At 59.9% G+C, this 24,974-nt stretch overlaps 3 protein-coding genes across 3 annotated transcripts in view; 2 read left to right on the forward strand and 1 right to left on the reverse strand.

The window, feature by feature from the left end:
- DEAF1 (DEAF1 transcription factor) overlaps positions 1–59 on the reverse strand; it is a 27,013-nt gene extending 26,954 nt beyond the window's left edge. The window contains exon 1 of the mRNA XM_007465921.1: positions 6–59. Coding sequence (XP_007465983.1) covers positions 6–59 — 54 coding nt within the window. The remainder of the gene's footprint in view (positions 1–5) is intronic.
- Positions 60–637: 578 nt separating this feature from the next.
- Positions 638–5,572, forward strand: TMEM80 (transmembrane protein 80; the record flags this gene model as incomplete). The annotated part of the gene is given in 7 exon segments (XM_007465993.1): positions 638–713; positions 716–783; positions 785–875; positions 2,931–2,950; positions 3,757–3,850; positions 3,939–4,031; positions 5,367–5,572. Coding segments are annotated over 7 exon segments (648 nt in total), but the record flags the coding sequence as incomplete, so codon positions are not given.
- A 2,927-nt stretch (positions 5,573–8,499) lies between these two features.
- The window catches only part of EPS8L2 (EPS8 signaling adaptor L2), a 17,382-nt gene continuing 907 nt past the window's right edge, over positions 8,500–24,974 (forward strand). Inside the window, exons 1-17 of the mRNA XM_007465994.1 lie at positions 8,500–8,562; positions 11,028–11,088; positions 11,196–11,251; positions 12,021–12,085; positions 19,866–20,027; positions 20,445–20,594; positions 20,667–20,746; positions 20,831–20,973; positions 21,060–21,130; positions 21,302–21,428; positions 21,600–21,688; positions 21,789–21,863; positions 22,062–22,210; positions 22,329–22,461; positions 22,576–22,688; positions 24,013–24,118; positions 24,759–24,872. Of these exons, the coding sequence (XP_007466056.1) occupies positions 11,045–11,088; positions 11,196–11,251; positions 12,021–12,085; positions 19,866–20,027; positions 20,445–20,594; positions 20,667–20,746; positions 20,831–20,973; positions 21,060–21,130; positions 21,302–21,428; positions 21,600–21,688; positions 21,789–21,863; positions 22,062–22,210; positions 22,329–22,461; positions 22,576–22,688; positions 24,013–24,118; positions 24,759–24,872 (1,677 nt within the window). The 5' untranslated portion in view covers positions 8,500–8,562; positions 11,028–11,044. The remainder of the gene's footprint in view (positions 8,563–11,027; positions 11,089–11,195; positions 11,252–12,020; positions 12,086–19,865; positions 20,028–20,444; positions 20,595–20,666; positions 20,747–20,830; positions 20,974–21,059; positions 21,131–21,301; positions 21,429–21,599; positions 21,689–21,788; positions 21,864–22,061; positions 22,211–22,328; positions 22,462–22,575; positions 22,689–24,012; positions 24,119–24,758; positions 24,873–24,974) is intronic.

Below are 24,974 nucleotides of genomic sequence, written 5' to 3' on the forward strand. Positions count from 1 at the left end.
GCCACCGCCGCCGCCTCGGCCAGGCCCAGCTGCTTGGCGGCCGAGTCCGAGTCCTCCATCCGGACTCCGCCGAGCCCGCCCGAAGGCGCCGGCCGGGGCCGCCCGAAGACCGGGACGGAGCCCGAAGCGCGCCGCCCGAGCTGGCCGCCCGAGCCGGGCCGAGCCGGGCCGAGCTTGACCGAGGAGGACTGCCCGAACCGAGCCGAGCTGAGCCGAGCCCGCCCGAAGCCGGCCGCCAAGCCGAGCCGGGGCCGCCCGAACAGGGGCCGAACCGGCACGAAGCGGCCCTGTCGAGTCGAGCCGAGCCGAGGCCTAGAGTCCGGAAACGAGGGGGGCCGAAGTGGTCCGAAGTGCGGAGCCGAGTCGGTCCGAATTGGTCCGAGGCCGCACGAGGGTTTCCGAGAGGCTCTGCGCTAGCCCTCCTCAGGGCCTAGAAGGCCGCGCCGGCCGTGGTCCCCAGTCAACGGGGTCCCCTACGGTGAGGCCGACTCCGCCGGCCTCCGACGCAACGCGACCCGGCCTAGAGAACCTTGCGCTGCAGGCTCCTCCTGCACCCGCCGCCCGCGGGAGCCGAGCCCGCCCGAGAAGGAGCCGAGCGGAGCCGAACGTTCCCGAGCAGGGATCCTCACGAGCGAGCCTCGGCTCTCCGCCTCCTCCTGTCCGAAAGTGCCCGAGCGCTGTCGGACGGCCTAATCGGGCCTCGGCCACGGTTCGGGATCAAGTCCCGAAACGCAGCGCCGTCGAGCCCCTTCGGGAGCAGAAGCGAAAATGGCCGAAGCGACGCCGTTTGCGTCCGGCGCCGAGAGGCTGCCGGGATCGCGGGGCGGGGCGGGGCCCCGGGACGGGCCGCGGCAAGATGGCGGCCTCGCGGCGAGGTGAGGGCTTGGGTGCGGTGTCGCGGAGGCCTAGGGGGGTCTCGGAGGTCGCCCCGGGAGAGGGGTTTGGTTGGTTCGGTTCCTCCTGGTGCGGGGAAGGCCGAGCTGCGGGCGCAGCTCGCCGGGGTCGTTAACCGGTGGACTTCATGTGTCCACAAGGTGAGATCCTGGCCCGGTGAACCCGTCCCGGGTCCGCGCCGCCGCTTCCCATGAACGCGCGGGGCGGTGGAGCCACGGCGGTGAGGTCACGGCTCCCCCGAGGGGACGGTCGGCGCCCCCCGACCCAGCGGGCCCGCAGCGAGCGGGACGGGCTCGTCCGGGGCCGGCAGGAAGGGGACACCCCGGTTTGGAGTGGGCCCCGCCTGCGGGCCCAGTGGGACCGGCTTCTGGAGCGAAGGTTTGGATTCTCGCCGGGATTGCCGGCTCACGGGCTCGTCCTGTCACGGTGGCGCCCTGCGCAGGGCGGCGGGGGGCCGGCCGGTCGGCGGCCCATTCGAAGTCCTGACCGCTGGGTCTGTAAGAGCCCGCGCCGCACAGCTCGTGGAACCAGAGCAAGGTACGCGGGCGGCCCCGGGCGCTCACTCGGCCGGATGGAAAAGGCCAATTTCCACATCTCAGCTGTCAGGCTCCGAAATTACTCGTGCGAAGAGAGGCTGGGACTAGACGGGAGCGGTGAGCTGGGCAGCTGACAAAGAAGCCGACTCTGTGGTCTGAGCTTCAGACAGTTTCCCGGCACCGGGGTTCCCAAGCGCCAGACCTTTGTGCAAGGCCACGGGTACTGAGGTTCGCGCATTTTCATTTGGTGGAAAATTACGTTTACACCAGAGCGATCCGCTTCACACCCCTCGTATATCACCCAAAGAAAAACATTCTGTTTGCTTTCACATTTAACTTCTGACGGCCACATTGTTATTACAGTGAATCATTGACAAAAAATGCGAAGTTCTAAAAGCCACGGTTATCTTTAGTCAGAATGAGCCTCTTTCTGTAGATCTGAAATCGTTAGAGCAGCATATCTAATTGTAGCTACCTTTCATGTCAATTATTTAAATCCTGTGACGCTGAAGGTTTTTCAACAGCATTTTTTCCCTGAGCCCCATCATCTCAAGCATAACAATGGGCAACTGGCAAATAGAGCTGAAGTTCTGAAGCGAACTGTCAAGAGAAGGGTCAGAAGGGAGCAAAGTCCCTATTAACGTGAAATCCACCCAAATAATGACAGGTATCGAGGCAGCCTAGGTTAGCTTGGGCCTGGAAAAAGAAGGGATCGGGTTTAGAGAGCACCCTTCCCATATCGCGATGAAGGTTTATTAATGATCTGTGCTCGACACCCTCTGAGGCTCCCCGTGCTCAGCACATTCTGCCTCTCCATCACCCGTGTCCTGTGCTGACCCATGTAAGACCCCCACCCAAGTGAGACTCCCAGAGGACCTCGAATCTGCCAAGGAAGCAAAGGCTCACCCAGGCTGGGAGTTTCTCTCTTGCCCCCTGGTGACTAAGGAGGAAATGGAGTAGGAGAGAGCACCGTCCTACTCGCTGCTGGCAAATTCTGAGTCGTTATTGGCGCGTCACCGTATACTGTCATCTGGAGACGCGGGCAGGATGTCTAACTGCTGTGTGGCGGGAGAGGTTTGGAAAGAGACAAGATTGCTGGCTTAGGAGATTCTTAATTTGGGGAGGGATATTTGGGGCCATGAGTAAAATTCCAGAGGAAAGCAAACATCTATTATCAATGACAGAAACTTGTAACCTGAATCAAAAGACGTTTTCATCTATGTACGTGTGGCAGATATGAGATGAGAACAGCTGTGTGTCTGGTTTCTCTCCTGGCATCTGGCCTCAGGTGTGGATCTGGGCTTCGCCTGTGGGTACGCCCTGACTCCCAGCCTCAGGTTCAGAAAAGCAGATGGTCAGATCCTCCCTGGAGGGACAGTGGGTGCAGAGGTGCTGCAAAGGAACCTAGCTGCGGGCCATAAATCCGCGGCAACGGGAGAACAGGCTGCTGGAGCATCCTGGTAGGACTTGGGACCTCTCTGACTGTACCTTCTCTTCCAGGGAGAGCTTCCTCCATGGTGGTATCCCGCTGCTGCATCCCTGTGGCCCTCCGTCAGCCCAAGACCCAGGCCTCCCAGGCACCTGAAGTTGGCCCTTGGCCCCTGCTGTTTGCTGCTTTAAGCCCCCAGCTCCCAGCCCCACCTTCCCCATAAGTTCTGAGTAGTCATTCCACTGAGTGGGAAGGGCGTCCACTAACAGCTGGAGAGGGTTGATACAACCTCCTCCACTGGTGCCTCCTGCCCAGCCCCACGCCTGACTCCCACTGGGCCCAGGGGGGCAGGAACGCGAAAACCCCTCACTTGGAAAACTTACAGACTTGTTTTAGCGTAAACAAATATGGAGTGTTCAGAGCTCAGGAAAATGGCTAGTGGGTATTAAACTGCCCCCCAAAAGAGAGAAAGACATTTTATTTGAAGAAAGTGAAAAAGGTCACTTTTTGCTCTCAATGTTATAACTGGGACCTAGGTCAGGGTGATGCCACCTGAGGAAGCCCGGGGTGCCGAGGCCGTCCTGCCTGCAGTCACCAAGGATGTGCCCGGTCCTCTTGCTCTAGGCTAGGATGTCCCCTGGGGGGAAGCCCCAGCCCCACCCCGGAGCCCACAGGAGCCCTGCCAGGTGTGGTGACACCAGGAGGGGTGTTAAAGGAAGCCAGGCAGGGGGCCGTCGGCCACGTCTTCGTGGCCACCCGCAGGTGCCTGGGCTGGACCCACGTGTTTGCAGGGCCTCTGGACAGGTGGTGGAGCAGCCCCTTCTGTCCACTCTCCCCGGGTGGGTGCCCTCGGGCAGGGTCATTTGCTGGGCCTGGGAGTCCTTAACTGCTGGCCAGCTCTCATCGCTCCCTCTTCAGATGCTGCTCTGTCTGAGTGGAATGTACTATGCCCTTTATCTCCTAGCTGCGCTCCTGCTGGCTGTGTATAAAAGTAAGTCTCGTGCGAAAAGGCAGCTCAAAGGTGTGGGTACCCTGTGTCCTGTAACGGGAGCTCAGCTTTGTTGCCCGTTTTTCTCCAGGTCAGGTTTTCACTTATCCTCACGGTTACCTGGTCCTTGACCTGACTCTGCTCTTTCTGATGGGGATTCTGGAAGCAATTCGGTTATACTTGGGTGAGTTGACTGAAAAGCACAGTTGAGATTGTTGTGAGGTTTATGTGTGAACCTTTACACGTTGATCATTTTATAACATGGTTCTTAGAGACACTTTTGATTTAAACTGCTTACCCATGGTTTTGCAGGCCTCGCCTTACAGTGTCATTAAGTATTAATTTGTTTATCCAGAAGCTTTGTCCACAAGACGACGAATATTGGCCACGTCCTTGGTGAGGATGCTTCCTGTTTGGAAGCATATTGTGCACAAGCTCCTGTGTAACAAACAGCACTGAGGTTAGAACCCAGCTCAGTCATCAACCCTGGGGCCCTAAAACATTCACCCCCACCTCCTTCCTCCCCTTCCGTTGGCCTCAGTGGTCAGGAGGAGAAGGATCTGGAAACTTCTGTCAGGGCCCCACCAGGGCAGCAGGGCCTGGAGGGTGAAGGCTCCCTCGCCTCCCCAGTGCGGCTCCTGGAGGCCCCCAGCCAGAATCTTGCTCGGCCGACCCCCCTCACGTCCTGAAGCTCAGACAGTATAGGAGCCCCAAGAGAGCTCCCCCGCTCCCTCCACAGCTCACCATCAGGGCCCATGTCTCCCCATCCCCAGTCACAGGCACACGGACATGAGCACATCTCTTCTAAACGGGATCACGCTGTGTGTTCCGCTGACACGTCTGAGAAACGCTCCTGCCTCTGGAATGGCTGATAGAACAGCCGGCACATCCCGGGCCCCTGCACACGCATACCCTCGACACAGACGAGCCCGTGCCCATGGGAGGGTGGCAAATGGCACTAGAGTCGCTGGGCATCCGCAAGCCCCTCACGCTCCTGGGGCACCCTGGGCACCCGTGGCCGGGACAGCTGGAGATCAGCGATTTCCATGCTGACCCATTTGTTTGTAAAACGTGCAGTTGCTTTGTTTTTTGTAAATATGCGTGCAATTTTCCACAACAACCTTAGCCCAAAGTGAACTATTTTTGGAAATTTTAAACAAAATCTTCTCAGTCAATGTGGAATTAGGAAAAGGTGTCAGAATGCAGTTGGAATTGTCTTTAGAAAACCAAATTCCCTCTCCCACTCACACAACTGACCCAAAGACCAAGAGTAGAACATCACAGCCTCGGTTGGCTTTCTTCCTCACTAAGGAAGACATGCCCCTTTTTGCGTTTGCTTTCCGACACTTTGAAGAGACCCTGCAGTGGTCACAGTGGGATCTTTCACTCAAGTCCTCAAGCATCACATGGTGGTCAAAGCTGGCACTGGTCTCACGGCCACTCTTGAGGGGGTCAGTGCTCCGGGGCCCATGCGTCCCAAAGCCCAGCGCTCACCCAGCACGTCTGTTCTGCTTTCCAGGCACCAAGGGCAACCTGATGGAAGCCGAGGTACCGCTGGCCGCCAGCCTGGTCCTCACGGTGTGCACTGCCCTGCTGTCTGTCTACTTCCTGCTCTGGCAGACCCTGGTGCTGTGGGCAGACTCGGCCCTCAGCGCCGTACTCCTGGCGCTCCACGGCCTAGAGGCCGTCCTGCAGGTGGTGGCCATCGCCGCCTTCGAGGGCTAGGTGGGCAGTGTCCGGCCCGCGGGACAGCCCTGGGCAGGAGACCCTCCTCAGAACCAGACTGTGCCCCAGCCGTCACCTCCCCCACTGTCGGTTGCTGAGCGGGAAGGACATCTTCGTGCTGACCTGCCTCGGTGTTTGTTAGAGGGTCAGGTGGTGTGGAGGGTCTATGAGGCGGAGGTGGGGTCGGGAACCAGGGCAGAACAAGGTGCTGGGCAGGGGCTGGGTGTGGCGGAAGCAGGGGTGGGGCTGTCCCGGCCAGTCTTCGGGGAATCGCGGGGACGTCTGTGGCTGGTGGGGATCTGGCTTCAGCAGCCACCGACATCCAGGGTGCAGAGGGGGACGAGGCCTTCGGAAAGCAGGCAGCCAGGCCAGTGCCCTCGCGGTGTCCGTGGCATCTCCCTCTCAGGCCGAGATCGGCCGTCTCTGCTCTCCCTGCAGCTTCGGGGTGGCACAGGGACCAGGGGTCCTGCTCTGCGGGCCAAGCCCCAGGCAGATGGTGCACTCTGCCGCGCACAGGAGGCACCTGCCGAGGGCCAGGCAGCTCGGGGCTGGGGTGTTTCCCCTCAGCCATGATACCTTTCCCTTGGGGATTCTGGAGAAAGGCGAAGGTGACCTGGAAGCCCCAGCGCAGAGTCCCCCGTAGGGGTGCTGTCCAGCTCCCAGGCCCTCTGCAAGTGCTCCTGGAAGGGGTCTGCGCCGATGTTTTCTAATGACTTCCCTTGGTCTCGATTTCACATTTTCTACGTCTGGAGTAATGTTGTGTTTGAGTATCTGGATATTCTCTCTTCACGGTATTTTTAAATAAAGAAGCTTCTCTACCTCTCTGAACTGCTCCTGGCTGCAGCCACCTGTCTCCTCCAGGGTTCTCCCTTCATCTCTCGGCACAGGCCGCGTGCCCGCTGCAGGCCCCACACAGCAGCCCCGGAGCTGCGCTCCCCCAGCCTGGGCCTCCCCGGGGCTGGCCTCAGCGAGGGGGACTGGTGGTGTCAGCCTCGTCAGTCTTACCCTTAGGGGGCCGGTGGGAGCAGAGAGCTCTCTGCTCCGCCAGGACCAGTGTGCGCCTCTAGCCCCAAAGGCCAGTGGGGGCATCCCCCTGCTTACCCTCCTGTGCACTCATCAGGGCTCCATCCTTTCCCGCCCACATGGGCTCGGGGAGGCCGCGATGGCGGCACCTGCTGTCTTTGGGAACCTCAGCCCCTCCCCTGCAGACCCAGGCAGCAAGATACCTGTTGTCCTCCCGGTTCACAGCCTGCCCGAGAGTCTGGGCCAGGCCCTTGGCATCCCCATTGCTTTGGCCACAGGGCATACCACACCCAAGGTAGCCACCGAGCAGCCTGGGACTCCAGGCCCCCAACTGCATTCTTGAGGGTGTCAATGCTCCCAATCACGTTGATTTCAGAAGCAGAGAGCTCCCACCTCAGCTGCTCCCCTCCCTGTGTGCCTCCCTCGTTTTGCCCTTTCAGGCTCAGACTCCTGGAAGGGCTGGCGTGCTGTCCCTTCTGGGGACGTCGTCAGCAGAAGGGAGACAGAACCAGGAAGCCAGGCCTTGCCAGGGCTCTGCGGCAGGGCGGGGCTGGAGGACGAAGGCCACTCCCTGCGCCCCTGTGCGAGCTCACCAGTAACACCCCAGACAGGCAGGAAGGCCCTGGCGATGTGTGGAGGGACAATGCCGCTGGCCTTCCAGGACACTGTGTCTCCTTAGCTGGGGCTCCTGGCAAACACCAGCTGCGCGGCCTTCTAGGACCACGGACCTGGGACGCTCTGTCCTGGCACAGCTTTCCTGCTCCCCCCACCCCAGGACAACAGTGGGAGCCTTGGGGTGCCTGGGGGTGCCCACCACCACCCGGCCTGCCCTCCTTACCCAGCTTGGTGGGCACGGCCATCCTGGGGGTCAGTTCAGCAGGCTCCTGGCAAACACCAGCTGCGCGGCCTTCTAGGACCACGGACCTGGGACGCTCTGTCCTGGCACAGCTTTCCTGCTCCCCCCACCCCAGGACAACAGTGGGAGCCTTGGGGTGCCTGGGGGTGCCCACCACCACCCGGCCTGCCCTCCTTACCCAGCTTGGTGGGCACGGCCATCCTGGGGGTCAGTTGAGCAGGAGGAAAGACAGAACCGCGGGCAGAGCTTGGGGCCTGGCCTAAAGTGGAGGTCACTCCCCGGAGCGCCCTCACACCAACGCTGCCCTGGCACTCAAGGACAGCGTAGGCCACAGGCATCCTGACACCCCCCTCCCCGGCCATGGAATAACCCCACTCCTCAGGGGGTGCCCACACTGGGCTGGGCGACACAAAGAAAGAGACTTTAGGCGATCCCAGATCGTGGAGGAGGTATCCCCGCCCCCGACCTGGCAAGCTCAGGGAGCTGGGCTGCAGGGCCTCTGGCCCATGGTCCTACCTTTGAGACTCACTCAGACTAAAGCCTGGCCCTAGCGCTCCCTCCAGACCAGAGGAGCCCCAGTGGAAGAGGATGGGACTCGGCCCCGGGTCCTGGGGCATCTGAGGCTGGGGGCACCTGGCAGGGGCAGGTCTGACCTCCCCAGGGCTCCACGCCACCCCTCTGGGGTACAGGCAGCTGGGCTTGCCCCGGGTAGATCTCAGAGCAGCGTCGGGGCGCGCGGTCGCCCAGAGCACCCCAGCGAAGGATGGGCTCCCGGCCCCGCCCACCCGTCCACCAGCGCCCCCGCTTTAAGGGTGGGGTTTGCGCAGAGGGACCCGGGTGGCTGTGGGGACCGTCCGCGGGGAGCCGCGGTGGGGGCGGGGTCTGGAGCGGGGGCGGGGTGGGCGGGGCATCCGCATCCCACCCCCGCCCCTGCCCAGTGCCCGCCCGCGCACGGTGACTCTAACCTGCCGCTCAGGTTCCTCCCCGCGCCCCGCCCCGGCTCCTCCGCGCGTCCCTCTCTCCTCTGGAGCCAGGCTCCGACAGACGGGCGGACGGACGCGCGGACTAAGGGACCAGTGGGCGGCCAGGCGCGGGGCCGCGAGAGGAGCAGGTGAGTGCCCCGCCTGGCGCCCGCACCCGCTTTGGCCCCGGAGCCACAGGGGAGCCGAGCGCACGGAGGGCGGGCTGCCCGGGCCTCAGTTTCCCCAGGTGGCAGCGCGACGCGGGGCCCTGGCCCGGGTCTGCAGGCCGGGCCGGGGCGCATGGGGCATCGGGCGCGAGGAGTCGCGCCGGGCCCGCGGGCTTTCCCTGGGCTGGTGGCCGCAGCCGGGTTCCTGCGGCCTGGCCCGCCCCGTCCGGTCCTGGGGCGGCGCCGTGCGCTGGGGATGTTTGTAAGCCAGTGGCTTCTGAGTCAGCCGGCCGCCTCCCAGCCCTGGGGCTCGGTGGCGGGAACCCCCTCCTCCAGTGAAGCGGTGTTGAGGAGGTCAGCCCCTGCCCCTCAAAGGATCTGCACCACTGTTGCCGGGGCAGGCTGGGAGCTCCTCTGGCGTGCTAGCCGGCTTCCTGTGGGTCAGAGGAAGGCTGAAACGCAGGGCCAGGGAAGCATCGGGCCGGGGTCAGGCTCTCGGTTAAGGTTGGGGTGTGGGAGTTTCAGGGAGGAGGCTGGGGGGCCGAGCTGCCGGGGCCTGTGTGCCTCCAACCTGGGCTGGGCTGGGCTGGGCTGGGGCAGCCCATGTGCCTCAGGTGTCCCGGTGGCAGGGCAGGCGGGTGAGCAGGGCTCCTGGTGCTTCTGAAGTGCGCCACCGACCCCCTGTGCCCCACCCAGATGTGGTCAGCCCCAGCTGCGCTGGGAGGCCCAGCCCAGCTGGCGCCGCCTCTGCTCCCGCACCTCCCCCACGGCCTGTGGCGGGGCCTCTCCTGGCCCTGCCCAGTGCAGTCAGGGGTCCAGCGCCGCCCAGCTCTCCGCCTGCCTCTGCCTCCCAAGCGCAAGCTCGGCGCCCTGCTCCCCACCTACAGCGTCCCAGGCATTTCCCTCCCCCAACCCGCAGGGCCCAGACCTGGGCACAGCCAGAGCCCCAGGGTCTCCCCCATCCCGGGCCCCACCTGGCTCCCTGGGCCTTAAGCCGACTCCTCCCCAAGGTCGGTCAGCTGCGAGCTGGAATTTGAACTTGGAGCTGGTCCCTCTGCCCTCCCTGCCCTGCTGGGCCTCCTCCCCCACCCCTGCCTGACCAGGCACCATACTCGGCCTTCCTTTGCACCCGGAAAATGGCCACAGTGAAACCAAAGTGCAGCCTGGGCCCTGGGGCCCTCAGGGCTAGTGTCATCCCCACCCCAGTCAGCTGAAGGAGCCCCCTTACTCCCCGCTGGAGCCGGCCTGTAAGTGGCCCCTCCCCCAGCTGCTCCCCAACCCAGACGCCTGGACCCACCTCCCTGGCTGGCCCTGAGGCCCCCCACCCCGCCCCCTAGGGGAGGCCGAGTGCCACGACCTAGGTGTCTGTGTGCCCACAGGCCTCGGTTTCGCCCAGGTGTGTGTGTGTATCTGGACACACGTGCCCAGCACCCTCGGCTCAGCCCGCCAGGAATCCCATTAAGCAAACACTCGGGCTCACCTACTGAGGTCATGAGCATTCCGGACATTCTCCACGGACAGATGGACAGAGGAATCTGGCCAAGCCGGGACCCTCGGTGGCATGTGGGAGGGGGTAGCCTGAAGCCCCCGGGTCCCTCACACCTCCTGGGAGCCCTCCCTGTAGGTAGTACCTGGACAGGCTACCAGGCACTTGTACAAGCTACCAGGTACCAGGTACTACCTGCCCTGGATACCAGCACCCCTGGCTTGCGACCCAACCCAGCAGCCCCCTAAACACTGAAGCCGCAGATGGATGGCATCACTGGTGACATCTGATGTGGCACAGTGTGTACCCAGAGGTCCCCACGGAGCACAGAATCCCACAGGACATGTCAGCCTGGCCCAGGGGCAGCAGGCTCTGCTCACCCCTCAGAGGGTGGGCTCCGGGTCCCCAGGCCCCCTACCCTTCGCCCTGGGCTCCAGCCTCATCTTTTGCTGCCTTTCTCCCTTGTCTGGCTCCCACCTGCCTCAGGGCCTTTAAACATGTTGTTCCCTCTGCTTGGAAGGTGCCTCTTCCCCCGACCCCCCTTCAGAGCCCCCAGGACATCTTCCTCGCAGCCCCACTCCAGACAGCCTCTGGGGGTGGGACCCCTCTGCTGGCACGTCCTGGGGGTCCCTGTAGTGGACCGAGGGTCCAGGGAGAGATGGGGCTGCAGTGAACACCAGCTGGGTTGTGGAGCAGGGTGGTCCTGGTGTGTCCGGAAGGCAGGGCTCTGCTCCCTGAGGACCGCCTGCCCAGGCACCCTGGGGAATCTGGCCAGGCCATCGGGGCTCCAGGCCCTGGATTCAGGGAGGGGTGGGGAGGGGACCCAGGCCCTGTGCTGGGGTAGCAAGGCCCCGGCCAGGTCACGATAAGGTGTCAGCTTGGCTCCCCTGTGCACTCAGGTGTGGGCCAGGCACTAAGCCCTGGACTCAGGCCACTCTGAGGTCTGCCCTCTCACCGCCAGCCACCGTCGAGGACGCCATGAGCCAATCAGGGTCCGTGAGCTGTTGCCCGGGTGCTGCCAAGTGAGCCCCCACCCCCACCCACTAGGCCCCCACCACCCGCTACCCACCCGTAGTCCCCAGGGAGGGGTGCGGCACGGGCTCCACCCTCACCAGCCCCTCCCCTGCAGTGGCAGCCTGGGCCGGTCTGACGGTGTGGCCAAGATGAGTGCCAAGGACCTGTTTGGTGAGTGAGGTTTGCGGACAAGAGGCCTCAGGGGCCAGCTCGGCTGGGAGGGTCTCGCCCATTCCCTTCCCCAGGGCTGTGCCAGGCCCCCACCCAGGGAGACGCAGGTCAGCCCTGGGCACTCAGAGAAGGCCCCTGGACCCTAGTCAACCAGCAGGTGCTCAGGTCCCTCCCCCAAACTCTGGCCACCGAATAGCCCTCCCCACAGTGAGCCAGTAAGGGGAGAGGCCTTGCTAATAATTCAGGGAGCATCAATATTGATGCTCTGAGCTCTTCTCGCCACCCGATCCTCCGAGGGCGGGGGCTCCTGCTGGACTGACTGCCAGGTGTCTGCTCTGGGAGCGCGGGGCCTGGCCGGCCCCCACCTCCCCCAGCTCTGACCCTCCCCCAGCCATGCAGTGCCGCCTCTGGAAAGCAAGGAGCCCCAGGGAGGGACAGGGAGAGGCAGGGAGATGGTAGCTGGGAGCTCTTAGAGTTGGGGGAAGCCCTGGACCAGACCCCTCCCCAGGAAGATGGGCAGGGGGCCTCCAGCTCCAGGACAGACCCCAGACACAGTTGTGCCATCACCACTCTGAGCTGGGGGTCCCTCCTGGGGACTAGGGGAGCTCCATGTTCTGCCAGGAGGGGCCGTCCCTCCATTCCGTGCCCTTGTGTCCTTGCTGGCGGCCACAGAGGGCCCACAGAGCAGCCCTCCTCCCCTGCACTCTGCCCTCCCTGCGGCCCCACCTGGTGTCCCGCCCTCAGGGGTGGGTGACGTGTCTCCTTTCAGAGCAGAGGAAGAAGTATTCCAACTCCAACGTCATCATGCACGAGACCTCCCAGTACCACGTCCAGGTGAGCCCCTCGGCCCACGGCGCGCTCCTGTGCTCCGCGCTCCCGGCTCCCCGGGCCTGTGGGGAAACCGAGGCCGGGGGATAAGTGGTCCCACAGCAGGCAGCCTGTTCTGGGCTCACCCCCAGAGCCTCCCTCCAGTCCTGGGGAGCCCCCGGTCCGAGGGGCACAGGAACCCTGGAGCTACAGCAGGGAGAGGGAGGCCAGGGGCAACACAGGAAGGCAAGGACAGCTCTGGGTGCCCCTGGAAACCCCAGTGGGAGGGAAACTGTCATCCTGGCCTCAACAGGGAGCTAGACTAGGAGGGAGGAGTTTCTGAGCTCCTGCAGGGACGTCCTCGATGGCTAATCCCATTCAGCCTGGACAGCCGAGATGGGTAACTGCACTCTAGATGAGCCGCCAGCTCCGGAGGCCTCCGTTCCTAGGTCACTTTCAATTCACACTCAGAGCTCAGGAAATATGTTTTTAAAATGACCTTCCTGCTCGTGGCAGCCGGCCAAGTTCCTGGTTCCTGGTCATCGTCCAAACCTGCAGGACAACAGGGCTGGGAATGGCTGAAGTGGGAGGAGGGAGGGGGAGCCAGGATCAGGAAGGTGGGGGGCCTGGACCAGGAAGGTGGGGAGCCTGGACCAGGAAGGTGGGGAGCCTGGACCAGGAAGGTGGGGAGCCTGGACCAGGAAGCAGGGAGTCCTGGACTAGGAAGCAGGGAGTCCTGGACTAGGAAGCAGGGAGCCCTGGACCAGGAAGCGGGGAGCCCTGGACCAGGAAGCGGGGAGCCCTGCACCAGGAAGCGGGGAGCTCTGGGCCAGGGAGTGGGGAGCCCTGGACCAGGAAGGTGAGGAGCCCTAGACAAGGAAGCGGGGAGCCCTGGACCAGGAAGCGGGGAGCCCTGGACCAGGAAGTGGGGAGCCCTGGACCAGGAAGCAGGGAGCCCTGGACCAGGAAGCAAGGAGCCCTGGACCAGGAAGCAAGGAGCCCTGGACCAGGAAGCGGAGAGCCCTAGACCAGGAAGTGAGGAGCCCTGGAGCAGGAAGGTGGGGAGCCCTGGACCAGGAAGGTGAGGAGCCCTGGACTAGGAAGCAGGGAGCCCTGGACCAGGAAGTGGGGAGCCCTGGACCAGGAAGGTGGGGAGCCCTAGACTAGGAAGTGTGGAGCCCTGAACCAGGAAGCGGGGAGCTCTGGGCCAGGAAGTGGGGAGCCCTGGACCAGGAAGGTGAGGAGCCCTAGACCAGGAAGCGGGGAGCCCTGGAACAGGAAGCGGTGAGCCCTGGACCAGGAAGTGGGGAGCCCTGGACCAGGAAGGTGGGGGACCTGGATCAGAAAGATGAGGGGCCTGGACCAGGAAGATAAGAACGTCCCTCCCCTTAGAACCCTCCATGCCCACAGAAGCCAGGTGAGTCACTGCTTTCTGAGCCTCAGTTTTCTCATCTATACAGTGGGTGCAATGAGACATGGGAGTCCCTAGGGTTCTTGCATTGGACTGTGTTGCTGATCAGCCCTCCCTGCCAACCTGGGCAGGCAGGGGCCATCTTGTGTGGTCAGCTCATGACTGCTGCAGGCTCAGCATCCAAGGGCAGCTCTGCCACCTCTCTGTGGGAAGGACTTTGCCCTCCTTGGTGAGGAGCCATCTGTGCCAGCGGGGCCTCCCAGCCCTTCTCCTAGACTTTGGTCCAAGCCAGCCTGTGGAAGGACCCCAGGCTGGGGCCACTTCTCCTGCCTGCCCAGCAGCCAGCAAGGTTGGGAATGTGGGCAGGTTTGCTGACCCCTCCCAGATGATGAAGCTGAGGCCAAGAGGGAGGGTGAGAGGTGGTGGCAATGGGAGGCGGGGCACCGAAGACTTGTGGGTTTATTTATTTATTTATTTATTTATTTACTTACTTACTTACTTATATGGCTGCGTTGGGTCTTCGTTGAGGTACTCAGGCTTCTCATTGCAGTGGCTTCTCTTGTTGTGGAGCACGGGCTCTAGGTGTGTGGGCTTCAATAGTTGTGGTGCACTGGCTCAGTAGTTGTGGGGCACGGGCTTAGTTGCTCCGTGGCATGTGGGGTCTTCCCGGACCAGGGCTCGAACTAGTGTCCCCTGCATTGGCAAGTGGATTCTTAACCACTGCACCGCCAGGGATGTCTCAGCATTTGTTTTATACAATTGAATTTTTGTATAGTGATTGAGTATCCTGAGACCTTGCTGAATTCATTTACTTGTTTCAGGAATTGCTTATAGGTTCATTGGATTTTTTTGTGTACGCAATCATTTTGTCTGAAAATACAGTACTTAATTTCTTAATTTTAGCCACTTTGTTTTTCTTGCTTTATTGCCCTGGCTAGAACTACCAGGACAGTGCTCAATAAAAGTAATGATAGTGGACATCCTTGCCTGTGTCCAATCTTAGAAGAGAGTATTCAGAATTCCCCATTTTATAAGCTGTATGTTTTTGTAGATACTCTTTACTAGAATGGGGAAGTTCCTTTCCATTTTTTGTTTGCTGAGAACTTTTATCATGAAAGTTGTTGAATTTTATCAAATGCTTTCTCAATTGAAATGTATTTACTATAGTTAGTGTAATGAATCATGCTGATTTTTTAAAATGTTAAACCAACCTTGCATTTCTAGGATAAACTTCATTTACTAATGGTTTATTATCCTTTTTATGTATTGACTTGACAAGACTAATTTGCTACTATTTTGTTAAGGATTTTTATTTATTTATTTATTTGGGGTACGCGGGCCCCTCACTGTTGTGGCCTCTCCCATTGCGGAGCACAGGCTCTGGACGCGCAGGCTCAGCGGCCATGGCTCACGGGCCCAGCCGCTCCGCGGCATGTGGGATCTTCCCAGACCAGGGCACGAACCCATGTCCCCTGCATCGGCAGGCAGACTCTTAACCACTGCGCCACCAGGGAAGCCCATTAAGGATTTTTTTGCATTAATATTTATTAGAACATTGGTCTATAATTTTCTTTTCCTGAAATGCCCTTGGCAGGTTTGGGTATCAGAGTTATGTTGGCCTTATAAAATGAGTGGAGAAATGTTCCTACTCCTCTAGTCTTCAGAAAGAGTTTATGGAAGATTGTTGTGATTTCCCTCTTAAGTATTTGTTAGGATTCACCTGTGAGGCCCTGAATATAGGGTTTCCTTTGTGGGAAGTTTTCTTTTGTTATGAATTCACTTTTATGCCTGTACGATCTGTAGTGATGTCCCCTCGTTCCTGCTGGTTATTGATCATTTGTGTTTTCTCTATTTTTTTCTTGATCAGTCTTGCTAAGGGTTTATCAATTTCATCAATCTTTTCAGAACCAACCTTGGGCTTTGTTGATTTTTCTCTGTTGTTTGTGTATTTTACTAGTTCATTGGTTTCTGCTCTTATTCTCCTTCTTTTCACTTACTCTGGGTTTCATTTGATTGTCATTTTCTAGTTTCTTAAGAGGAATGCCCAGACCATTGATATCAAGTCTTTCTTCTTTTCTGACTTTCATTTAAAGCTATAAAGCTCCTCTAAGTACTGCTTTAGCTATCTTCCACAAGTTTTGATGTGCTTGTTTTTATTATTGTTCAGTTCAGAATATTTTCTTTTTTAAAATTTTATTTTATTGGAGTATAGTTGATTTATAATGTTGTGTTAGTTTCAGATGTACACCAAAGTGATTCAATTATACATATACATGTATTCCTTCTTTTTCAGATTCTTTTCCGTTATAGGTTATTACAAGATATTGAATATAATTCCCTATGCTGCACAGTGGGTCCTTGTTGCTTATCTATTTTATATATAGTAGTGTGTGTACGTTAATCCCAAGCTCCTAATTTATCCCTTCCCCACCTTTCCCCTTTGGTAACCATAAGTTTTTTTCGAAATCTGTGAGTCTGTTTCTATTGTGTAAGTAAGTTCATTTGTATCATTTTTTAAAAATTAGATTCCACATATGAATGATATCCTATGATATTTGTCTTTCTCTGTCTTACTTCACTTATTTATTTATTTTTTTAATAAATTTATTTATTTATTTATTTACTTATTTTTGGCTGCGTTGGGTCTTCGTCGCTGCACGCGGGCTTTCTCTAGTTGTGGTGAGCGGGGGCTACTCTTCGTTGCGGTACGCGGGCTTCTCATTGCGGTGGCTCCTCTTGTGGAACGCAGGGTCTAGGCTCATGGGCTTCAGCAGCTGTGGCACGCAGGCTCAGTAGCTGCGGCGCATGGGCTTAGTTGCTCCGCGGCATGTGGGATCTTCCCAGACCAGGGCTCGAACCCATGTCCCCTTCATTGGCAGGCAGATTCTTAACCACTGGGCCACCAGGGAAGTCCCTGACTTACTTCACTTAGTATGATCATCTCTAGGTCCACCCATGTTGCTGCAACTCAGAATATTTTCTAAATTTCCTTGTGACTTCTTTGACCCATGGGTTGTTTAGATTTTTCTTCTTTTTAAGCATTTAACCATGTAAGCATTTATAGGTATAAATTTCCCCTTACTGTTGCTTTTGCTGCATCCCATAAGGTTTGATATGTTGTGTTTCCATTTTCATTTGTCTCTAGATATTTTCTTATTTCCCTTGTGATTTCCTCTTTCACTCATTTGTTGTGTAAAAGTGTGCTGTTTAATTTCTACGAATATGGACCCATGATTTATTTAGAAGTGTGTTGCTTAATTTCCAATTAATAGGGATTTGTAGTTATCATTCTGTTATTGATTTCTAATTTAATCCCATTCTGGTCAGAGAATACACTCTGTATGTTTTCAGTCATTTGGAATGCATGGGCAGAATGGTTGGGATGGTTTGGCTGTGCAGTATTTTGCTGACGATGCGCCTCATGCGGACAGACCAGCTGCCTGATAGTCACTGCAAGTTTCTGCCCACTCTCTTTCTTTTCTTTTCTTTTTAAAAATATTTATTTGTTTCTTTATTTGTTTATTTATTTATGGCTGCATTGGATCTTAGTTCCTGCACACAGGCTTCTCGCTTGATGTGGCGTGCAGACTCTAGAGCACGTGGGCTTAGTTGCCTGCGGCATGTGGGATCTTAGTTCCCCGACCAGGGATGGAACCCACGTGCCCTGCATTGGAAGGCGGATTCTCAACCACTGGACCACCAGGGAAGTCCCTCTTTTTTTTTTTTTTTTAAATAGTTATTTATTTGCTTACTTATTTTGGCTGCACCAGGTCTTAGTTGCGGCATGTGGGATCTTCGTCGTGGCATGCGGGATCTTTTAGTTGCAGCATGCAGGCTCATGGTTGTGGCATGCTAACTCTTAGTTGCAGCATGCATGTGGGATCTAGTGCCCCAAACAGGGATCGAACCCGGGTCCCCTGCATTGGGAGCACAGAGTCTTATCCACTGAATCACCAGGGAAGTCCCCTGCGCGCTCTCTTTCTTTTTTTTTTAGCATTTTATTCATTTATTAATTTGGCTGCGTCGGGTCTTAGTTGCGGTGCTCAGGCTCTCAGCATGTGGGATCTTAGTTCCCTGACCAGGGCTCGAACCTATGTCCCCTGAATAGGAAGGCGGATTCTTAACCACTGGACCACCGGGGAATTCCCCTGCCCAGTCTCCTTCTAACCTGCCCATGGACATGTAGGTTGGCTTCCAAGGGTTGTTCAGGGAGCAGCCTTGTACCCGTGCCACAGTCTACACGTGTACAGGTTGCCTTGAGATTGTAAGAGGGAAGCATGTGGGCTGGTCCAGTGTCATCAACTCCTCCCCAGAGCAGCCAGGCGAGTGTGGAGCAAGGGTTCTTCCTTCTCCATGTCTTAACCAGCCAGTGTAACCCACAAGGGCTTGTTAGTGCTGGGCAACAGAATGGGTGAAAACTCATTCCTAAAGTCATAGTCTCCAGCTTCAATTTGCAATTCTTGTATTGAATGAGTCTGCATATATACGTGTGTGTGTATATATATATATACTTTTTGGCTGCACCGTGCAGCCTGTGGGATCTTAGTTCCCCAACCAGGGATTGAACCCGGGCCCTCGGCAATGAAAGCGCAGAGTCCTAACCCCTGGACCACCAGGAAATTCCCCTGCGTATAATTTTCTGTATTAAAAGGTTACTTATATTTATTTTCCTATAGACTCTGTGTTCATACCTTTTGTCAATTTTTCTACTGAGCTGTTAATCTTTTACTTATTTACATATTCTTTCATTCTTTATTCATTTATCATTGGTATCCTTAATTATTAAACAAAATAGAGCTTTTAACAAAGTAAGAACTGTCACTGTAATGCATGTTGGCCTTTTCCTGTATCAAGAAAATTAGCCTACATCACCTCCATTACATCTATTATTACATCTGTGGGGTTTTTATATACTTTGTATGTGGTACTTGTTCTCAGGCAGAAATTTTTTTTTAATTAAGTCAAATTTATTGGTCTTGTCTTTTTATTCCCTTTTTTTTCTTTTCGGGGCCCCACCACGTGGCATGTGGGATCCTAGTTCCCTAACCGGGGATCGAACCCACACCCCCTGCAGTTTAAGCTCAGAGTTTTAAACCACTGGACCACCAGGAAGTCCCGGTCTTGTCTTTTGAGCATCTGGATTTTCTTCCTTGCTTAGCAAAGTCCCCCAGTGAAGGCCTTCCTGAGATTATCAGAAATTACCTAGTATTTCCTACTAGCACTTTCATGCTTCCATGTTCTGTGGTTAAGCCTTAACTGCTTGGAGTTTCTGTGAGTGTTCACCCAGCTGTCCCAGCATTGTTTACTGAATTCAGCAAAGGTCAGCAAAGACACATGGGGGATCCTGGAAGGAGGAGGGGCCTGAGCCAGGCTTGGAGAGAGAGGAGCGGGGCGGGCCAGGGGTCCCCATGGGCTGCTCATTCATTCCCATCACATTCACTAGGGGCCTGCTGGGGGCCCAGCACTGTCACAGGCACCGGGGAGGCAGCAGACAGAAAGCAAACAAAGAAGCATGTCGTGTCCAGCATAAAGTCGGATGATGATAAACACGAGGGCAGGTCAGGGACGTGCTGACAGTGAGCCTGTGGCCAGGCAGGCAGGAAGGTAGTGTCCGAGCACAGTCCGGAAGGAAGAGCGAGCTGGGGGAGACCGGGCTCGGGCAGAGGTGGCATGTGCCAAGGCCCTGTCGTGAGCCTGCACCGGGGCTGCTGGGGGGGCGGGGGCAGGGAGCCTGGTCCCGGAGCCCAGTGGCAGATGTGGGTGGGCTGGGGGCTGTGTGTGTAGGGCTGCCAAGGGGTTTGCCAGGGCACGTCCATGGCCCCCACAGACATCCCCCAAGGAGACCAGAGGACCCCCAAGGTGGGGCTTTGTCTCTTCAGAGCCCCAGGGCAGGGATGTTCCCCTCAGACCCCCAGGGTTAGTTGTGACCCCCTCAGACCCCCAGGGTTGACTATGACCCCTCGGACCCCCCAGGGTTGGCCGTGGCCCCCTAGGACCCCCCAGGGTTGGCCGTGGCCCCCTCAGACCCCCAAGGTTGGCTGTAGCCCCTCAGACCCCCAGGGTTGGCTGTGGCCCCATCAGACCCCCAGGGTTGACTGTGGCCCCCTCGGACTCCCCAGGGTTGGCTGTGCCCCCTCAGACCCCCAAGGTTGGCCGTGGCCCCTCAGACCCCCAGGGTTGTCTGTGGCCCCCTTGGACCCCCCCCCAGGGCTGGCCGTGGCCCCCTCGGACCCCCAAGGCTGGCCATGGCCCCTCAGACCCCCGGGGCTGGCTGTGACCCCCTCAGACTTCCAAGGTTGGCCCTAGCCCCTCAGAGCCCCAGGGCGCAGCCCCTTGGCCCTGGTTCTTGGCACCAGGAGGGCTCCACCCAGAGTGACCCCCTGCCTGCCCACCCAGCACTTGGCCACGTTCATCATGGACAAGAGTGAGGCCATCGTGTCCGTGGAAGATGCCATCCGAAAGCTGGTGCAGCTGAGCTCCAAGGAGAAGGTCTGGACACAGGAGATGCTGCTGCAGGTCAGCGACCAGTCGCTGCGGCTGCTGGACATGGAGTCCCAGGTATGGCGGCAGCAGGAGGGAGGGCGTTCGCCCATCCTGCAAGGCAGGCACAGGCAGTGACCCAGACGCACTGGGCCTCTGTGGGAGAGGGAGCAGGCCGGGGGCCGAGAGTACAGGGGAGCCACGTCGCTCAGGGACACGTCCACCTCACAGAGCTTCTCCACCGGCTGTACCGAGGCGGCGCCCGTTGTGTGCACGTTGCCCCGTGGGGTCCGTGTCCATGCCCATATCCAGGCCACGTTCCTTTTCCGTGCCAAATCCGTGGCATGAACGCCACAGGCCACGCCCACAGTCAGCCCACGTCCCCGGCATCCGCTCCTCGGGTCTTCCCCGTGCCCATGGCCGTGAGCCCTCCTCCGTGTCTGGGACTCTCGCCATGCACCACGGCGAGCCCGGTCCCAGCCGCCTGTCCCCCAGGAGGAGCTGGAGAACTTCCCGCTGCCGACCGTGCGGCACAGCCAGACGGTGCTGAACCAGCTACGCTACCCCTCGGTGCTGCTGCTCGTGTGCCAGGACTCAGACCAGAGCAAGCCCGACGTCCACTTCTTTGACTGCGACGAGGTGGAGGTGAGGGCCGGGCAGCGGGGGCGGGGAGCCCAGATCCCCCCGGAGAGCCAGCCTGACGCCCCGTCCCCCCAGGCGGAGCTGGTGCACGAGGACATCGAGAGCGCGCTGGCCGACTGCCGCCTGGGGAAAAAGATGCGGCCACAGACCCTCAAGTAGGGGGTAGGAGGGGCGGGGGGAGGGGCCGGGCCTGGGGCGGGGGCTGCGGCCAGGCTCAGCGGCCCTTCGTCCCACTCCAGGGGCCACCAGGAGAAGATCCGGCAGCGGCAGTCCGTCCTGCCTCCGGCCCAGGGCCCGGCCCCCATCCCCTTCCGGCGCTACGGCAGGGACTCGCCCTCCACCAAGAACCGAGTGGGCCTGCCCATGCCGCTTGGAGACCCAGGTGGGCCGAGGGGGATGGGCTGGGGGCAGCAGCAGGGTTGGGGTGGGGGGGCTCCGTCAGCAGCAGCTCTGCTCCCTCCCGTCCAGGCTTTCGCCGCTGGGAGTCGCAGGAAGAGGAACCAAGGGCCGTGCTGGCTCAGAAGATCGAGAAGGAGACGGTGGGTCTCGGCCGGCCGGCAGGACCTCCCACCCACTCCGGGCTCCTGGGGCCAGCCCCCAGCCAGCACCCACCCACTGCCCCAGGCCAGGGGCCAGGAGGCAGCGGGTGGGGGTGTCCCTGCAGCGGGTGGGGCGCCGGAGGCTGACCCCTGCCCCTGCTCTGACCCCAGCAAATCCTCAACTGCGCCCTGGACGACATCGAGTGGTTCGTGGCTCGGCTGCAGAAGGCTGCCGAGGCTTTCAAGCAGCTGAACCAGCGCAAGAAGGGCAAGAAGAAGGGCAAGAAGGGGCCGGCAGGTGCGGGGTGCGGGCGGGGGCATCGGGGCGCATGCAGGAGTGGAGGTGGGGGGCCCAGTGGCCCCGGGCGGAGCAAGGTCCAGTCTCAGCGGGTGGGGAACATCAGACTGAGGCCAGACCCGCCGGGGTCGCGACCGGCCGGCCAGGCTCACCCCCCAACCCCCTGTCCAGAGGGCGTCCTTACGCTGCGAGCACGGCCCCCCTCCGAGGCCGAGTTTGTTGACTGTTTCCGGAAGATCAAGCTGGCCATCAACCTGCTCGTGAGTACAGCGGCCCGCCCCATCCCTCCCAGCTGATATTGGGGGTGGGGTGCCTTGTCCCTGGTGCCACCCCACAGGTCGGCCTGCTCCCTGCCCACAGGCCAAGCTGCAGAAGCACATCCAGAACCCCAGCTCAGCCGAGCTGGTGCACTTCCTGTTCGGGCCTCTGGATCTGGTGCCTGGGGCTGGGGGGAGGCAGGGGCTGGGGCGGGGGAGCACGGGCCTGGGGGGCTTGCCCCCGACTTGGGGGGAAGCAAGTGCCCACCTTGGGCAGTGGGCTGGGGCCGGCGTCTGCACTCTGAGTGGGGGCCCAGTGGTGTTGCAGGCAGGCGCAGGGTGGGAGGGGGGCCTCTGACGCCCCGCTGTGCCCCAGATCGTCAGCACCTGTGGTGGCCCAGACATTGCTCGCTCCGTCTACAGCCCCCTGCTCTCCCGAGACACTGTGGGCTTCCTGCGCGGCCACCTGGTCCCCAAGGAGATGGCGCTGTGGGAGTCCCTGGGGGAGACCTGGACACGACCCCGGTAGGGTGGTGGCATGGGGCGCACACCAGGATGGGTCCCTCGGCGGGCGGGCTGGGGGCCTTGGGTGGGGCCAGCTCTGGTGGGTGGGCACAGCTCACCCCAGGACCTCCCACCCCAGCTCCGAGTGGCCTCGGGAGCCGCAGGTGCCCCCCTACGTGCCCAAGTTCCAGAGCGGCTGGGAGCCACCCCTGGACGTGCTGCAGGAGGCCCCCTGGGAGGTGGAGGGGCTGGCGTCAGCCCCCGGTGATGAGGTCAGAGCGCCTGCAGCCCCGCTTGCACTCCACCTCCGCCCACTGCCCTCACCGCCCCTCCCTCCTGGCCCAGCCCCTGCTTCACACCAAGTCCCGGTGTCGGCTTCCCCGCAGCCAACTCCAGTGAGCCGCACGTCCTTCAGAAACTCCCCAAAGCATGGCCTCGCATCTGAGCCCACACCCCAGGGAGACGTCCTCCCCCAAGTCAGCTCCCCACATGCTCACAGGTAAGCTCTGCTCAAAGTGAGGGAGTGTGACGCTCACCCCTCAAATCACGGAGGCTCTGCTATGGGTACACTGCCACCAGGTGGCAGCAAATGCCTTTTTCACGACGGTCAAAAACGCTTTCCACACTAGAGCCGGGTTTCCCTTCAACTTTGTGGTGTACAGTTGAGGGAAAAATGTCGAAAGCACCCATAAAGTGCTTAGATGACGTACCTAATACGTCATGTCTTTTTGTTTTTCCACGTTTATGCTTTAGAATCATGGTTAGAAATGTACTAAACCACTGAACTTAAATGGTCTCAACGATCCCAGTTGCCCTGGTGGGGCTGATTTAGGCCCAGCCTCAGAGCCAGAGGAGGAGACGGATGGTCTGGGTGGGCACAGCCTCTCTCCCTCTGGCCGCACACATTTCCACAGACCATGTCTTCCAGCCCCAGGGCCTGGGGGGACCCCCATCCTTCCTCCCCTCCTACTTTCTGTTCTCAGTCCTGGCCCAGGACCTGCCTGGGGAGCTCATTACTCACCAGACCCCAGGATTCAGTCTCAGGAGGGGAGGGGGCTGGAATCCATGTTTTGAACAAGTGTGCCCCTCCCTGTGCCCCACCAGCCTGATGCCCTTGGTCCCTGGCCTAGGGCCACCTTCAAGAAACATTTTCATCCTTTTACCTCCAGCCCTTGACTAGTCCACCCTGGCCAATCCTGACACGCACACCCACCAGGGCCCCAGAGGCTGCCCCAGCCCCAGAGCCCCCACTTACCCCGGGTCCCGAGCCCTGTACCTGTGTGAGGGGTGCCCTCGTGATCAGGGGCCAGGCTGACCAGAAGGGATGGCCCAGCACGGGTGGGAGGCACAGGCCTGCTCCGTGCAGGAGCTGGGACACCCTGGGACCCTTCGGCCCACGGGCGGCCCTGCGTTGTGTCTGCATTGCCGGAGGGACTATGGCTCTGAAAGCATCCAGCCCTCCCCCAATGGTCAGCCACTTTCCAGGGACGGCCTGTCCTTTCTCGGGTACACGCCTGGCTCTAGATCCCCTGGGGGGCTGGGCCTGGAGACCCCTAGGCCTCCAGGGCTAGGGGCTAGGGCAGGGCAGGCCGTGCTGTGCCCACAGACCCTTGCGTCCCATCTGCCTCCGCTGCCCCCCCACGCAGGGGGCCCCAGACGCAACGGGGCTGTCACAGTTTCCATCCCAGCTGACAGCTGCAGCCGCTGTGCCGCAGAACAGGACGCAGCCGTTCACCTGGGAAGCTGCTGCCCCTGGCCCTCCCCCAGGCCCAGGAAGAGACCCCAGCCCAGCCCTGAGCCTCCACCCCTCCCATTCCACACAGGGGCTACGAGCCCACACCGGCCATGGCCAAGTACGTCAAGGTCCTCTATGACTTCACAGCCCACAACGCGAACGAGCTGTCGGTGCTCAAGGACGAGGTCCTGGAGGTGAGTGGGGGCCGGGGAGCAGGCGGTGGTCCAGAGGTGGGATCTGCCTGACCCCAGGGCTCCACTCTGGGTCAGCAGCCTGGCACCTGCCCCAGCACAGCCTGGCTGAGGGGCCTCCCTGTCTTGGGGATCTCGGAGGGAGCCCAGGGGCCCCTGGGCTGGGCTGGGCTCAGGCTGAAGGGTGGGGTGGACCCTCCCTGTGCCGAGTGGGGGATCCCCCAATCCAGCAGGGGCTTGTCATTCATGCCCACCCCAGGAGCCCCCTCAAGGCACTTTCTGAGTTTTTTGTCCTGAATCCAGGCCACCCGCTGGGGGACAGAAAGTGGAGCAGCTGGAGGGGGGGTGGTGGTCTATATCCACAGCCAGGCTAGAGGCTTAGGAGGCTGCTGGGAGGGACGGGGAGGGGGGTGGCCCCTATGGATGGGTGGGAGGCCAGGTGGGCCAGGGGCACCTGGAGGGGGTGTGTAGAATGGGGAGGGGGGAGCAGGCTCAGGGGGACTCTGGAACTCTCTCTGGCCCATCGGTAAACAGCGGCTAACACCGGCGGTCCTAGCACCCAGCACTGGTGCCTATGGCGGGGCCGGGGTGGGGGGGGCGGGCGCTGTGGGTCAGGGGTGATGCGGGGGTGCGGCGCCCACAGGTGTTGGAAGGCGACCACCAGTGGTGGAAGCTTCGAAATCGCAGCGGCCAGGCAGGCTATGTGCCGGGCAACATCCTGGCCGAGACCCGGCCGGAGGACGCCCTCCTGGAGCAGGTGAGGCGGAGGTCTGCTCTGTGCTGCTGCAGGGTCAGGCCGGGTGGCCGGGGGTTGGTGGGGGGGGGGCAGAGGAAGATGGCTATTAAATGCAAGGCGCCA

This window comes from Lipotes vexillifer, unplaced genomic scaffold (assembly GCF_000442215.2).
Source record: "Lipotes vexillifer unplaced genomic scaffold, Lipotes_vexillifer_v1.1 scaffold1094, whole genome shotgun sequence".
Classification (NCBI taxonomy): domain Eukaryota; kingdom Metazoa; phylum Chordata; class Mammalia; order Artiodactyla; family Lipotidae; genus Lipotes; species Lipotes vexillifer.